Genomic DNA, 12,781 nt, shown 5'->3' with positions numbered 1-12,781 from the left:
CTATACAAGAATAATGAAAGATCGTAATGAGAAAGTGCTGAATGCGTAAATAGAGCCTTTTACTGTTTAAAAACTCTCGCTTTGTATATCTCCAACCGTAGTTGTTCAACCAGAGGCCGATCCAGTATCGCGACGGTTAAATAGTATGGCCTAGGCGTGCTGGAACTGCAGAGTCAATTTCCCCCCTTGAGGTCCAGCAATGAATCCATCGGTAAGGTTCATATCGCGTTGGAAGACGACAGTACTGGTATATTTTGTATATATTGCCGCAATGAGGTACTTAGTTGCTGGGTAAAATGTTCAAAACAGTTTCAATCGTGCAGCGTAGAGAGGTTCACTCACTTATGTTTGCGAAATGGTTCCCGATACACATTCTCTCGCCACCACCGAACGGCAGCAGCCATTTTCTCATCGTTTCAACCTTTTCAGGACCAGAGCAAGTCCAGCGTTCGGGTATCCAAGCATCTGGCTCGGAAAAAACGTCGACGTTGCGATGCAGTGTATAGGGGTAGACCTGGATCTTGACATGACGGGGGATGTTCCCGTAACCCTCCAGCGAGCATACTGTCGGTGATAGTCGTGGCCGAGTACGTGCCACGGGCCACACTCGAAATGTTTCCAGTATGACTGCATTTAAAAATGGACAGGAGTCGACTGCCTGAAGACTGGGAAGAAGAATTTCGCTACCTCCCCTGCATGAAGATTGAATAGGTACGAGCTTTTGAAGTTCGGTACGCAATTTTTCCTGCACTTTTGGATGACGCGACAGCTCAAATTGAATGCACGAAATAGCATTTCCAATGGTTTCGTGAGCACCCAAGTTGTGGTCGAACATTTCGCTAGCAAGTTCGTATCGAAAAGGGTAGGCAGACTGTTTCTGCGGCGAACTGAGATCCGTAATCTCTGAGTGCAAACGTTGTAGTGAGACATATAGTTGCGCTAAAATGACAGGGTACTCCCTCTTCGCAATGCCAATCCCACTCGATTCTTCGGCAATGATAAGCCCCACAGCCTTGTCGCACATTTCGAGGTTCCAATTCTCAAGCTCGTTGAGAGCCTTCTTGATCGACCTCGCTCTGAAGGGAGCGCTTAGCCGAGAGAGGAGAGTAAGAAAACCTGGCATCTCTGTCATGGCAAAAAAATATGGTCTGCTCCGAAAATATCTCGTAAAGTACCATTGACGGCGCTTCATGTCTTGGATGAATGTTGTTTTTAAGGAGGACCCGTACTGGTAGCTTGTGAAGATATCCATCGCATATGCTCGATTTAGATCGCACACTTCTATCGGTATCCTCGTGGTGGAACTCTCTTCTATGAGTGGCAAGAGCTGCTCTGAGACCAGAACATTTAACGTCTCTCGTAGGGCGCCGGAAGACAAGATAGTTGATTTAGTGTAGCTTTTCGATATCATCTTTTTCCGTTCGGCATGTTGTTTTCTGTCCATCATGGTGAACATGTTTAGAGCTCTAGTGCTTCGTGAGTAAACCTGGATGAGGTAGAAGCTGTATTTGACTATTACCCGTAGAATATAAAGTGAGGCACATAGATGTCATCCTTTGGAAAGTCAAGTACCTTCCTGACCGTATCTATAGAAGATACACTGATTTCGTTCGGGCCTATCCTCACGAGGGGTCCGTATCTCTGATGCAGTTCATGGATATACTTGTTCTCCGAAACCCTGGGGGACCAACGAACGTAGAGCATTCGGAGCCGTGAAAACCGAGTCATCCATGGACCCGGTAGCTTTGACAGCGGTGAGACGAAGTGACTGTCAGTGATAAACTTGGACACGGCAACAACACAGAGCAGCGTAAGTATGTAGGCCGCCAGACTCGGAGGACTCATGTCGGGAGTTTCACAGGGCAGGGTGTACTTCAAATGGAAACCGGCTCAGGCATAGACACTGTTCAGATTGCGGTAAAGGAGGATGGAGAACGGCTTGTGCTTTATACGCTACTAGGAAAGCGATAAAATATTAGCGTGATGACGGATACGGATGGATCACCGAAGTAATGATCACTACCATTATGCAGGGATTCAGTCGGCGGAAAGGGCAACACTAAAGCTAACATCTTTGGAGATTAGTTAGTAGCTGAACTACGTGTGTAATAGCGGGGACATCACTCAATAGCTTTTGCCGCCGATTGCGTATTATGCCTCCGCTCACATTCCGAGCCTGGAAAATGCACTAGCAACTAACTTGGTCGAGTCCTCTTCAAGCATCGGCAAGACGATCGCCTCATGGCGATGCAACCCCCAGTGAAAATGCCCGTTGGAACCACCATCAACGCACTGAGGAGGGCAAAAGTCAAGGTCATTGTCTTCCACCCTGCGATCTTTTCGACAAACCCGCCCCAGAGAGGGCCTATCAACAAGCCACCAGAAACAAATACATAATAGAAGGCATAGGCCTGCGCGACAGGCCCCCTAGGACCGAATGCTCCAGGGCGAGTGTGTTCGATTGCCTCGACCGCGAACGTGATCTCCGCCATCAACGGCGCGCCGACGAAAGCCAATCCCGTGCTCAAGAGGAGGAGTAGAGCACACAATAGAACAACCTGGCCAACAGTATCTTCTTCGATCAGCCGTAACATCAATAATGAGGGGGCTGCAGCCGAGAATCCGGCTATCACAACCCATTTAGGGCCAACGATGTCGACAATACTGCCTGCACAAATCGCCAGGAGAGATGGGATCACCACAGGGATGAAGATCAGACCGGCGCCTTGCGGTCCCCAGGAGAATATTCTGTGGACAAACAGAGGGAGAACGGCATCCAAGGAAGCGATCAAGGTGACTTGCACAAGACTTGCCCAAAGGGCAACCTGGAGCCGGGCATCTCGTAGAATGATTGCCCATTGGGCAGATTTAGGCAACGCGTGATTAATATGTTGTGATGTAACGGCCGAACTTGTATCTCCTGGTGAATCTTCGGGTTGTAGAGTTCGTGTTCCCCAAGAGAGTGACTCTACGTCGAAAAATTCGTCCCTCTGACCCAGCGGGACTATTCTGGGCGTGCCATCATCTCCGTAGTCAAAGGTCCAGTAATTCCAACGCTGGGGGTCGATATTCTGCGTATCGACGTTTCTTTCCATGATTAAGAGCCTCCAGATAATATCAATAGCGAGGAGGCCGAATGCGAGACCATAGACAGATTGGTAGCCATGGTGTTGGAACAACAGTCCTCCCAGGATAGGACCGAGAAGCATGGCTAGGCTCATCCCTAGGCTACAGAAGCCCATAGTTCTCCCCACTTCACTCGTGTCCACGGTTTCTGCCGCAACGGTGAGTGCTGTAGTCCATGTGATGGCACTCGAGGCACCCTGCAGAAGTCTTCCAAGGACAAAGGGGGCCATTGATGAGCCAATACACAAGAGCATGGTGGAGCCGGCAAGGACGAGAAGACCGAGAATGAAGGTGGTGCGGCGTAAGGTGAAATAATCTGCCAGATAGCCAGCAACCGGACAGATCGCCAAACTGGCTGCCGCATAGCAGGCCAATAGTGCCGATGTCCATGGTCCGACTTCACGTGGTTAGAAAGTGTACTCTCAGATGCGGATCCTGGACATACCATCACTCTCCTGCACTCCTGCCCGATTGACCAGTGCGAAAGGGAGGATTGGGACCACCTTAGTAAGAGTCAGTGGATAGGCTGTTGTCGCTGTGATTCTACTTACCATACTATAGAGGTACGAGTCAGTGAAAACAGCCAGGGCGCACGCGGCGACAATGAACATCTTGGACGATCGCGCCTTCATGCAGAAAGTGGATTCTGATGTTCTCCTTTGCATGAAGCAATCTGAAATCACTTTTACAAGCCAGCCAAACATGTTTTTGGCAGAAAAGGCTGACGGAGTGGAGGGATGTTTAGATGAAGGCCTGAATTCAGAAACGCTAGAAGGCGACGGTGATGCAGCTTGTGCCTGTGGACAGCGACGTCTTCTAATACTAGAAGGCTTCCGTCGGTGCTGGGCGGGTTTACCGTGTATTGGCCCTAATAGGTATCGATTGAGCACAGGTCAGGTAGCTGATGCCTTTCTTGTTGATTCTTTACCAAGGCTGCCGATAGCTCATTTAGCACTCGGGGCCCATCCTGCAACCTTAGTAGCATCATTTTCTTTGTTAGAGTAATTACTGGGTTTATTGACTCTTGGCGTCGTGGCGAAGCCTAGATATCTATCCGTTCGGTAATGGCATAGCCCAATCGAGGGCACCTTTATCATACTAAATACTAGCGCGGCCCGGGCCGGCGGCTAACGGCAATTCATCGTTCGTCACCCACGATATAGGCTGATCGACACTCACTAATCGAAGGCTCTCCGGAGCTATGCGCCGCCTTAATTCCGGCGGATCGATTCTGAATCCCTGAAACTATCGCTCGGCTACTGCGATAGACCGCAGAGACTGGCCCCATGGCGCCATCCTTGCCGGTAATGGTCGGCAGTGTACGCTATGTGGCCTACCCTTACAGGCGTAGCGCCCGCTGTCCTGATTAGAGCTTCGGCCCCCAACTTCCAAGATATGCGCCACTGAGCTTCCGTAGGATGCAGGGACTTGTTTCGGGGCTCCCTAGTTATCACTCTGAAGTGTCGACTAGACACGATATAGTGATACGAAGTATAATTCCGCTAGGCTCTCCCTCCCGTGGGTGGGGGGGTGGGTCCTCAGCCGGGACGTGGCCCCTCCCATGCTTGTACTGGGAGATGGCATGTCCCGACGTACCCCTCCAATGCTTGTACTGGGAGATGGCATGTGCCCGACGTACCCCTCCAATGCTTGTACTGGGAAATAGCATCCCCCTCCGTACCAGGAATTACCCATTCCTCGTATAGCGTGCTCCTCACCGTACTAGGAATTGCCTTTTCCTCGTCCCCCCTCTGTACTAGGAATTACTTTTTCCCTCTGTACTAGGAATTGCCTTTTACTCGTATAGCGTGGCCCCCTCCGTACCAGGAATTGTCTTTTCCTCGTCCTCCTCTGTACTAGGAACTGCCTTTTCCTCGTCCCCCTCTGTACCAGGAATTGCCTTTTCCTCGTCCCCCTCTGTACCAGGAATTGCCTTTTCCTCGTATAGCGTGCTTGCAAACGTACCCCTCCAATGCTTGTACCGGGAGATAGCATTGCACGACGTACTCCTCCAATGCTTGTACCAGAAATAGTATGTAAAAATGACCCGGAATATCTCCAGATTCGTCACCCGACAAACTGCTTCATGACGAGCTGCTCATGACGCACACTAGGAGGATATTCCCAGTATAGGTTTAATCCGCGTAAGTGCAGATCAAGGATTCGCGCAACTTAGTCCGTTCAAATTGTTTGACTCTAGAGACGTGTTGAGTAATGAAGCTAGACTTATTCCTTTCATGCTGATCATCTACAACGTAGTGATCCTATTCCCGCTCTAACGAGACGTGATAACCCCAGCCCCAATGAGTTCCTCGACCAGGTTAACAACTAACTGCTTCAGTTCCGCATTCCAATCCTCCAGTTTTTTAACGTTCTTTTCAACCTCCATGCACAATCTGCTTACCAATTAGTCATAGAGTCATCAAATTTCGAACCACCTTACCTTTCCCTCTCCTCCTCCCGCCTTTAGTATTGTGTTAGCCTGAACTTTAACCAGTTCTGCTGAAAGAGAAAACCTACTCATTCTGGAGATTCTCAAGTTCCTTCTCGAGTCGTTCTGTCCTCTCCTGAAGCCTGAGAACGACGGTTTCCAGCTCCCCTCCCGCTTTCGGAGCTTCATTGGTCATGTCATGATTCGCAGCAGTAAGCTGTGTTTGTAGTGTGAGATCTTCTCCCATCTGCGCCATATGATCGGTTTGCTGTGCTCCGTAGTCTATCCACTCCATTGTTGGTAAGGGTGGCACGTCCAGCGAATCAAACGCCAAATTCGACCGGCATTGCTGCTCGAGATTATCGGATATAAAATCAGGCAGACAGGGATCAAAATAGGAAAAGTCCTGATCTAGTTCTTTCAGAAACTCCTCGTTGATGTCAAACTGATCTATTTGGGGGATATCCTGGTGTGACATGGTCATCACGTTGCATGGCTCCTGCGTCTTGTTTAAGTCCGATCGCAACCTTTTAAACATACACTAAAACCCCATAAGTACGCAAGGAGAATAACTATAGCAACCAGCTGCGCGGGTGGCTTAGACCTGTCCCTTGATAGTGAGGTACAGATTATTGCTTTGCAAGCGCCTTGACGGAACGACCTGGGGAAGAGGGCCCTCTTCATGAACCATCCTAGTGCGTCCTAATTTTGTCATACATATGCTAATTAAAGGAACATTGAAGGGCCTAAATGCCCGTCAAGAGTCGATTTTTGGGAACCTCAAAGGGTCCCAGAAGTTGAACAACACAAGATCTTCTTGCCGTGGTAACTCAAGATGGTATAAGGTGCGGCGTCAGATAGAGCAGCTTAGTTCCCGGCCCCACTGGGAAGGAAGTTTGATTGGCCATTGATGGACGGCCGCCAACTTGTAAGAAAATTACGGGTTTAAGCCTTGATATCTGCTGTCGTCGCCCCAAGAGAGGTCCTTTAATTTTGGGCCCCAGAGCTCATCGTATCGTGTGAATATCTTTGGGGAGCAAGGTCTAGGACTCAACAGGTCTATATAGGTTCGCTGATCTCCCTCTGCTGCTGCAAGGACCCCCCATCGATCCAAGACAAGAAAGTCACTCATGAGAGGAAAGCAATTGACACTGAATATCCCCTCAATGATGGCTGCTCAACAGCTCAATCCGACGCCGGTGAGGCTCCTTCTGGTGCAAATGGCGTAAAGCCGTCTAACCTAGTTAGTCAAATCCTATCGACAAAAGTAAGGAAGCGCCACCTCCCCACAACAGTACATGGACCGACCACCTTCCCGCCAATCAACAACTTATTGAGGTCGATCAAATGCTTTGCAACATCTCTACCATGTTGGGGGCCGCTCGCAGTACTATTTCAGGTTTCTCTGACTACGCCAAAACACACAAGGCATACGAACATGCCTATCATCAGGAACGTAAGATGCGGTTCGAGTGTGCCCGAGCGTACGAAGACCTCCATGGCCAATACAACGGGGCGGTCAACGAGCTCAACAGCATGTACAAAAATAATCGGTCACTCCACAAACAACTTGAAACCGCTCAACAAACCATGCAAACCCTTCAGGCAGCCGTCCAGGAGCAGTCCGTCAAAGCTAACAATCCCGTCATTGGCGAGTCAGACTTGGATCGGTTAGAATGGGCCTTGGAAAAGGAGCGACTCGAGGCAAGGATTGCAGACCTTGAGAAAGAGAAATCCGCGATGGTACAGGACCACCACATTGCATTGGCTAATGCCGCGGACCACATCCGTGAGGTCACGCAGAGGGCCGATGAGCTTCAGAAGCTGCATGAGGGGTCTCCCGACCAGGTTCAGCCATTAGCTGTTGAACCCAATATGAACAACGGTCGCGATAACGCGGCGCCCTCCAAACCGACGGGACGGGCAACCCGATCCCGAAAGCGGAAGACTGCCCCGAGGACCGCCTCGAAATAGGAAACTGAGGCCTGGAGCGAGATCTGACGGTTTAACTGGATATTTATGTACCTAGGTTGGGCAAGTCGGCGCAGGTTTGATTGTCACAGTCGAATGTTGTTCCAATTTAAAATCAATACTTTGCCGGATAATCTAGATCCAGCATTCCTTTGAGGAGCATGATCCAACCGTAGAGCACTCTGGAGTGAACTGACAACCTGTTGCCCTAAGCCCAGAAGAGGAATATCTCTCGAGTACTTGACCTTAGGAGAGCATTGCCCGTTTACCGTGGAAGCAAGTGTAGACTACGTGATTGCCAGGTTTATCCTTGGCACCCTCTTGCGTTACCATGCTTCATCAACTCCTTCCATTGTCCACCCAAACGAGTGCATTAAACATCCTAGTCTGAGTTCCCACATCGAAGTTGCAGTGGTGCCCACAAACCGGCCCCGGCCAAGTTCGCCCGGGGATGGGTTGAAAAAAGGGTCACCATATTGTGGTGACCGGAGCGAGGGCCCGAGGTGGGACCCACAGAGTAAGATAAACGCCCAAACCTTTCCTTCCTCGATGGGCGTGCTCGCTAGCAAGTTCCAGACAGGCGCATTGAGCCCGACTATCGACAAGCGGCCTATCCTTAGCGTTACTATAAAAAACCCTTCTGTTGGCGGTTTGAATCGTCCTTGATCGAAGCTTCTACGATATGCTTCGACATAAACGAACAAAGTTCCGCCTGCTGCCTGGCAACATCAGTGAACCCCTACCAAACCCTCCTGCAGCCGATGATCCAGTAAACATCGAGGAGGCTTCGGAAATACGGCAGGCGGCTAGTAAAATCCCGACCTCTAACCTCTCTCAGATGATAGAGCAGCGAACTTGGGAAAATGAGCAGCTCAGAAGAGAGCTCGTCTATCAAAAAAGAAAGCATGGGGCAAGCGTATACCTTTTGGAAGAGGTTAAGCTCGCGGTTGAAGCTCTTCAAAAAGCCTTAACAAACTTCCAACAATGTCATGAGGATATTGAGAATGATGGCGCAGGGATAAAACGTCGAGGCTGGACTGGTTGACTTTCGTCAATATAACGCTCAATGTACCCAGTACGTAGCTAGCCATCTCATCACGGATCTTTCGCGTGAAGGCCCTGCCCCATCTTCTAGCTAGCGGAAAATTCACCAGCCGTCGCACCCACTTCACTTTCGTTGTCCTTCCGCTCATTCCTGTTCTTCGCCTCTCGCCCCCGCTCCTTTTAGAAACAACCGACATGTCTCTGACATGTGATAGGAAGCACCCGACGTTGAACTACTTAGACCCATTCTTGGGGCAGAGGGCTTGGACTCTGTGGAGACGCAGATCTTTGTCGCTTTAGTCCACCGCGTCGAGTTGGCGACGTGTGTGGTGTGACTGGAGTGGTGTGACTGGTTCGATGCACAGCCCGGATGACTCGCATTATCAAGCACAAAAGGACGCAATCACGGGCGGGAAAGGTGTGCATGCTTGTGTGTGTGAGTAGCAATGCCAAGGCGGGAAGACAAATAGACGAGGGTACCATTCGTTCTAACTGGCTCGCCCGGCGGCTGCTGGGCACTCCTTCCCTGTTCAGCGACGTGCATTAGTTGCGAAAATCCCAAACTACTGTTCTACTGGACCACGTCTGCCGTGGCGCTTCACACCTGGGCGGCGCGTGCCTTGCTGCCGACCGCGAACATCTCCCTCCACCCCCTCCTTCTACCTCTAGACGACGCAGGACGAAATTCAAGCTCTTCCAGATGAATGTTCGTATCCAATTTACTCCGCACAATCCCTCGAACCTTGTCACTCATCTCGTCATTGGTGCACACTATTGTTTCTTTGTTAGTTGGTGACTCGAGAAGAAGATGCGGCCGTCACTTACAGGAAACCACTATACGACCAGGATGCCGATTTTCGACCTCTGAGTTGATCAGATTTTCGGCGTCCATGGCTTGATACACGATATTGATGCGCTTTCCAAGCTGGGCCGTGTCGCCTCGGTTAGTGTGGACGGAGAGGAAGAATCCCACGACGAACAGCTTAATATCGAGAATCTAAGATCACCAGTTAGTACCTGGTGATGATGGTGACTGTGCTCTGTCGTACTCGATCCCTATCCTCATTCAATAAGTCCTTCATCATATCAGCCACCCAGGCGGCATGTACTGGAGTAATCAGTCGAAACGTTCAACATCATGGGACAAGATTCATGAGGCTTACGCTCGGAATCGATTTCCCAGAAAAGACGTATCCTTTGAGTCTTGATCCCACCGCTTCGATACCCTTCTAGAAGCTGTGTGACATGAGCGATCTGGCCGGCGATGCCGATGTCTGTGGCGATCAACATGACCGTTTCATATGATTCGAGGTTCAGTTCTCTTCCGTATGGTCCCTCAATTAATACTCTCCTCTCAGAGTGCTGGCTAGGGTCGTCACTGGCGCTGGCGTGCATGCGTAGGTCGTTTGTAAGACCTCTCCTTCTCTGGACGATGAGAACGACGTAATCATTTCCTTGGTGTTGGTACCACCAGGCAACGTAAAATGGGTGCGACTGTGCAAAAGAGGTGTAAGTCAACCCGGGAATACAGAGATACACGTACTGACCGGCGCGGTACCGCCACGGTCTTGATGGTCTGATGTGCACGTGGACAACGTCGGAAACTGGTATGTCCCTGGAAGAGTCCCTCTTGAAAATGACCGATCGTATCACGGCTCGCCCGACCGGCGTTCTGTACTTGACGTTTCGATACAGGACTTCTCCAAATCGCAGTCCACCGATCAAAATTTGAAGACAGATCGCGGAGAGCAAATACAGGGTCGGCGTTGCTGTTAGTCTTTTGGATTTGCTGTGGATGAATAATGTGGCGATCAATGTAGTAGCAAGTATCAGATGGAGTTTGAGGAAGATTTCGTAGAAACGGTCGCGGACGCTTGACAGGGAACTAAGGACCAGTGTCACCATAGTGGCTGTAGCCTGCAGATCTCTGTCAGCTCATCGCCCCCCTTCTTCCCAGGGATCAGAACGCAAACTCACTGTCAGCCCTGCGATGTCCGAGAGCACATGTAAATCGGGCTTCTGCAAAGATACCCCCGCAATGACATGAACAAGACCTTCAACTACGGCTACCCTTCCCAGCCATCGGTGAATGCGGCGATAAACATCGAGTCTAATCCCACAGGCGTTAGTCAGGAAGTTCATATGAGCCCCTCCGAATAGGGGGATGAGGTTAATTATAGAAATCACTCCGGAGCGTCTTCTCAGCCCGGCGGTATCTTCGACCCGAATCGTCGTAGAGCAAACTATCCCGATCAAAAAGATGATCGTTAACAGGAGGTCAAACCGAGTCGTTTTCTCCGAGCCCCTCAAAGCCTTGGGAATTTGAGGATAGTACACGTGCTTGAGAAATTGACGTTTCACATGGGTACCGATTTTCTTGAACTGAAATTTCGCTCCGGGGCCAATTTTCTTGAAGACTGTCAGGAGTGAAAAGCTGATGACATAAAGAACAACGAGCCCACCGAGGGCAGTTGCGTACCACTGTGTAACATCCATGGTGATAGTGTGGGGTGGTGAAAGCCAGATATTGACGAAGAAAAGTGGTGCAGAATCCTTATTATATAATGTTGTTCGATTTGGCCAATAATGAAAAGGGGGGTTCCCGAAATGGGGACCCTTCTTACCCATATGCAGTCGATATAAATCCGCTACCTCTATTTCCCACTGCTGTAGATGTCCTTCGCATTCCAAGGCTGCAGTGATGGCCAGACTGTCGATTAAACTTCACAATAAAAAGCTCAGACGACGGCTAGGAGGGCTCAAGAAGAAAATATATGAATACGGCGAACTGGAGGACATCGAGCTTGCGTTCCTTGTCCGCAATCGAGTCAAAGGGACCCTCTATTGCTACACATCGAATGAAGAAGTGTTGTCGTGGCTGAGTTCAGACATTGTAAGCTAAACGCTCGAGATATATACACATGTATATTTCTAACCTATGAGAAGCTCTCTCATCCCAAGTCCGAACACGAAGGCCCATCAGATATAGAACACTTTATTCGGAAGCAGCGCCTCGGTTCTAGCGGTGCAGCTGAGAAAAAATCGGTGGTTTCACTACCACGCACCAACAAAGAATCGAAGGCTAACAAGCCAGCGTCGGATGAAACCGTACAAAGATTGACTCGAAGGCAAGCACGTACTATTCCAGACCCGCCGTCGTTTGATTTGAGTATTTTAAGAAACAGGAAATGCTGGAAAAGATAATGGTGGTCCCGACAGAACTCGGCATGCATTTCCAATGATTTACTTATTGTGCAAGTCCCTGCTTTTGATTTCGGGGGTGAGGCGGAGATGATGATCTGTATAGATAGGACCACTCAAACAAGGATAGACTGTTTGTTTACACTCATTTTTCTCGATTTCTGTTCGCTCACCTTCATCTATCTATCGCGCAAGTTAGTAATAATGCAAGGTAGGTTTAGTATGCCTGTTCACAGGAGGGGGTGACTCCTCTCTCATTGGGACCAGCCGGCCCTGTGCGCGCCTCGGTTGAAAACATGCGTGGAGAGAGTCGCCAGCCACCTCAGCTCGGCCTCTTAAGGAACTTTCTCCGGGCAGTTCGGGAGTGTCGGTTGGATGGGCGCCCGCCTCGAAACCGTCGCCGCGGTGATAGTAGTGGTGGACCTCGACTAAAAGTTGAGGATGACAATGCTCCCATCGCTTGCTGTGCGCTCGTGTACATTCTGGTCTGGAACATATCCCAGGTTCCGGGATTTGGCCCGGTAGCAAAGGGTGTTGTCTTTGGTATTTTCGAGATCGAGGTTTGCTACAAAGGGCGCACAGGTGTATTTGACCTCCTTGGATGAGGCGGGTGTAGATTCGATCTGGAGAAGTTCGAGGACTTGCTGACTTGTCCGTTTTCCAAATGCTCATGCTCTGCACCCACTGAGGTAGTAAAATAGAGTTTGACATGATAGCTCTAATGTCCTTTCCTAATGGTACCTTGCGCTCGAGACCGTAAGGTGTTCTTCACCACCAGTCAATTTAGATTTGCTAGAAGCCATGGTAATTATGGCGTTTGCGCTAGACTGGGAGGATAACCGGTTGGGACCCCCGTTTGGTCCAAGGAGCCCAATTCCAGAGACTGTCTGAGAGTGGCCCTATTTCCCGTTTCCTGGACCAAGACCAGAATCTGGGTGTAATCTAGGAGGGTCCCATTTTTCGTCTGGATTCCGATTTCGCCGCTGTGAGCCCAAGAGAATATATATG

The 12,781-nt window shown here is 49.9% G+C and overlaps 5 protein-coding genes across 5 annotated transcripts; 1 reads left to right on the top strand and 4 right to left on the bottom strand.

Moving 5' to 3' along the window:
• Positions 1–150: 150 nt before the first annotated feature.
• On the bottom strand, positions 151–1,456 carry Z517_06465 (uncharacterized protein; the record flags this gene model as incomplete). The annotated part of the gene is made up of 2 exons (XM_013428204.1): positions 151–287; positions 343–1,456. 2 exons carry the CDS (start codon positions 1,454–1,456, stop codon positions 151–153), a joined length of 1,251 nt encoding a protein of 416 aa, XP_013283658.1.
• Positions 1,457–2,195: 739 nt separating this feature from the next.
• On the bottom strand, positions 2,196–3,737 carry Z517_06464 (uncharacterized protein; the record flags this gene model as incomplete). The annotated part of the gene is made up of 3 exons (XM_013428203.1): positions 2,196–3,523; positions 3,572–3,629; positions 3,678–3,737. 3 exons carry the CDS (start codon positions 3,735–3,737, stop codon positions 2,196–2,198), a joined length of 1,446 nt encoding a protein of 481 aa, XP_013283657.1.
• A 1,664-nt stretch (positions 3,738–5,401) lies between these two features.
• Positions 5,402–6,035, bottom strand: Z517_06463 (uncharacterized protein; the record flags this gene model as incomplete). Its single annotated transcript, XM_013428202.1, has 3 exons — positions 5,402–5,522; positions 5,570–5,590; positions 5,647–6,035. The coding sequence occupies 3 exons, from the start codon at positions 6,033–6,035 to the stop codon at positions 5,402–5,404; spliced, it is 531 nt and encodes a 176-aa protein (XP_013283656.1).
• A 691-nt stretch (positions 6,036–6,726) lies between these two features.
• Positions 6,727–7,531, top strand: Z517_06462 (uncharacterized protein; the record flags this gene model as incomplete). The annotated part of the gene is made up of 2 exons (XM_013428201.1): positions 6,727–6,756; positions 6,806–7,531. 2 exons carry the CDS (start codon positions 6,727–6,729, stop codon positions 7,529–7,531), a joined length of 756 nt encoding a protein of 251 aa, XP_013283655.1.
• Positions 7,532–9,170: 1,639 nt separating this feature from the next.
• Positions 9,171–11,068, bottom strand: Z517_06461 (uncharacterized protein; the record flags this gene model as incomplete). Its single annotated transcript, XM_013428200.1, has 5 exons — positions 9,171–9,343; positions 9,398–9,569; positions 9,622–9,680; positions 9,736–10,489; positions 10,550–11,068. The coding sequence occupies 5 exons, from the start codon at positions 11,066–11,068 to the stop codon at positions 9,171–9,173; spliced, it is 1,677 nt and encodes a 558-aa protein (XP_013283654.1).
• Positions 11,069–12,781: the final 1,713 nt, after the last annotated feature.

The sequence above is a fragment of the Fonsecaea pedrosoi genome, assembly GCF_000835455.1.
Source record: "Fonsecaea pedrosoi CBS 271.37 unplaced genomic scaffold supercont1.4, whole genome shotgun sequence".
NCBI classification, from domain to species: domain Eukaryota; kingdom Fungi; phylum Ascomycota; class Eurotiomycetes; order Chaetothyriales; family Herpotrichiellaceae; genus Fonsecaea; species Fonsecaea pedrosoi.
This window is presented reverse-complemented; position numbering and strand designations above follow the sequence as displayed.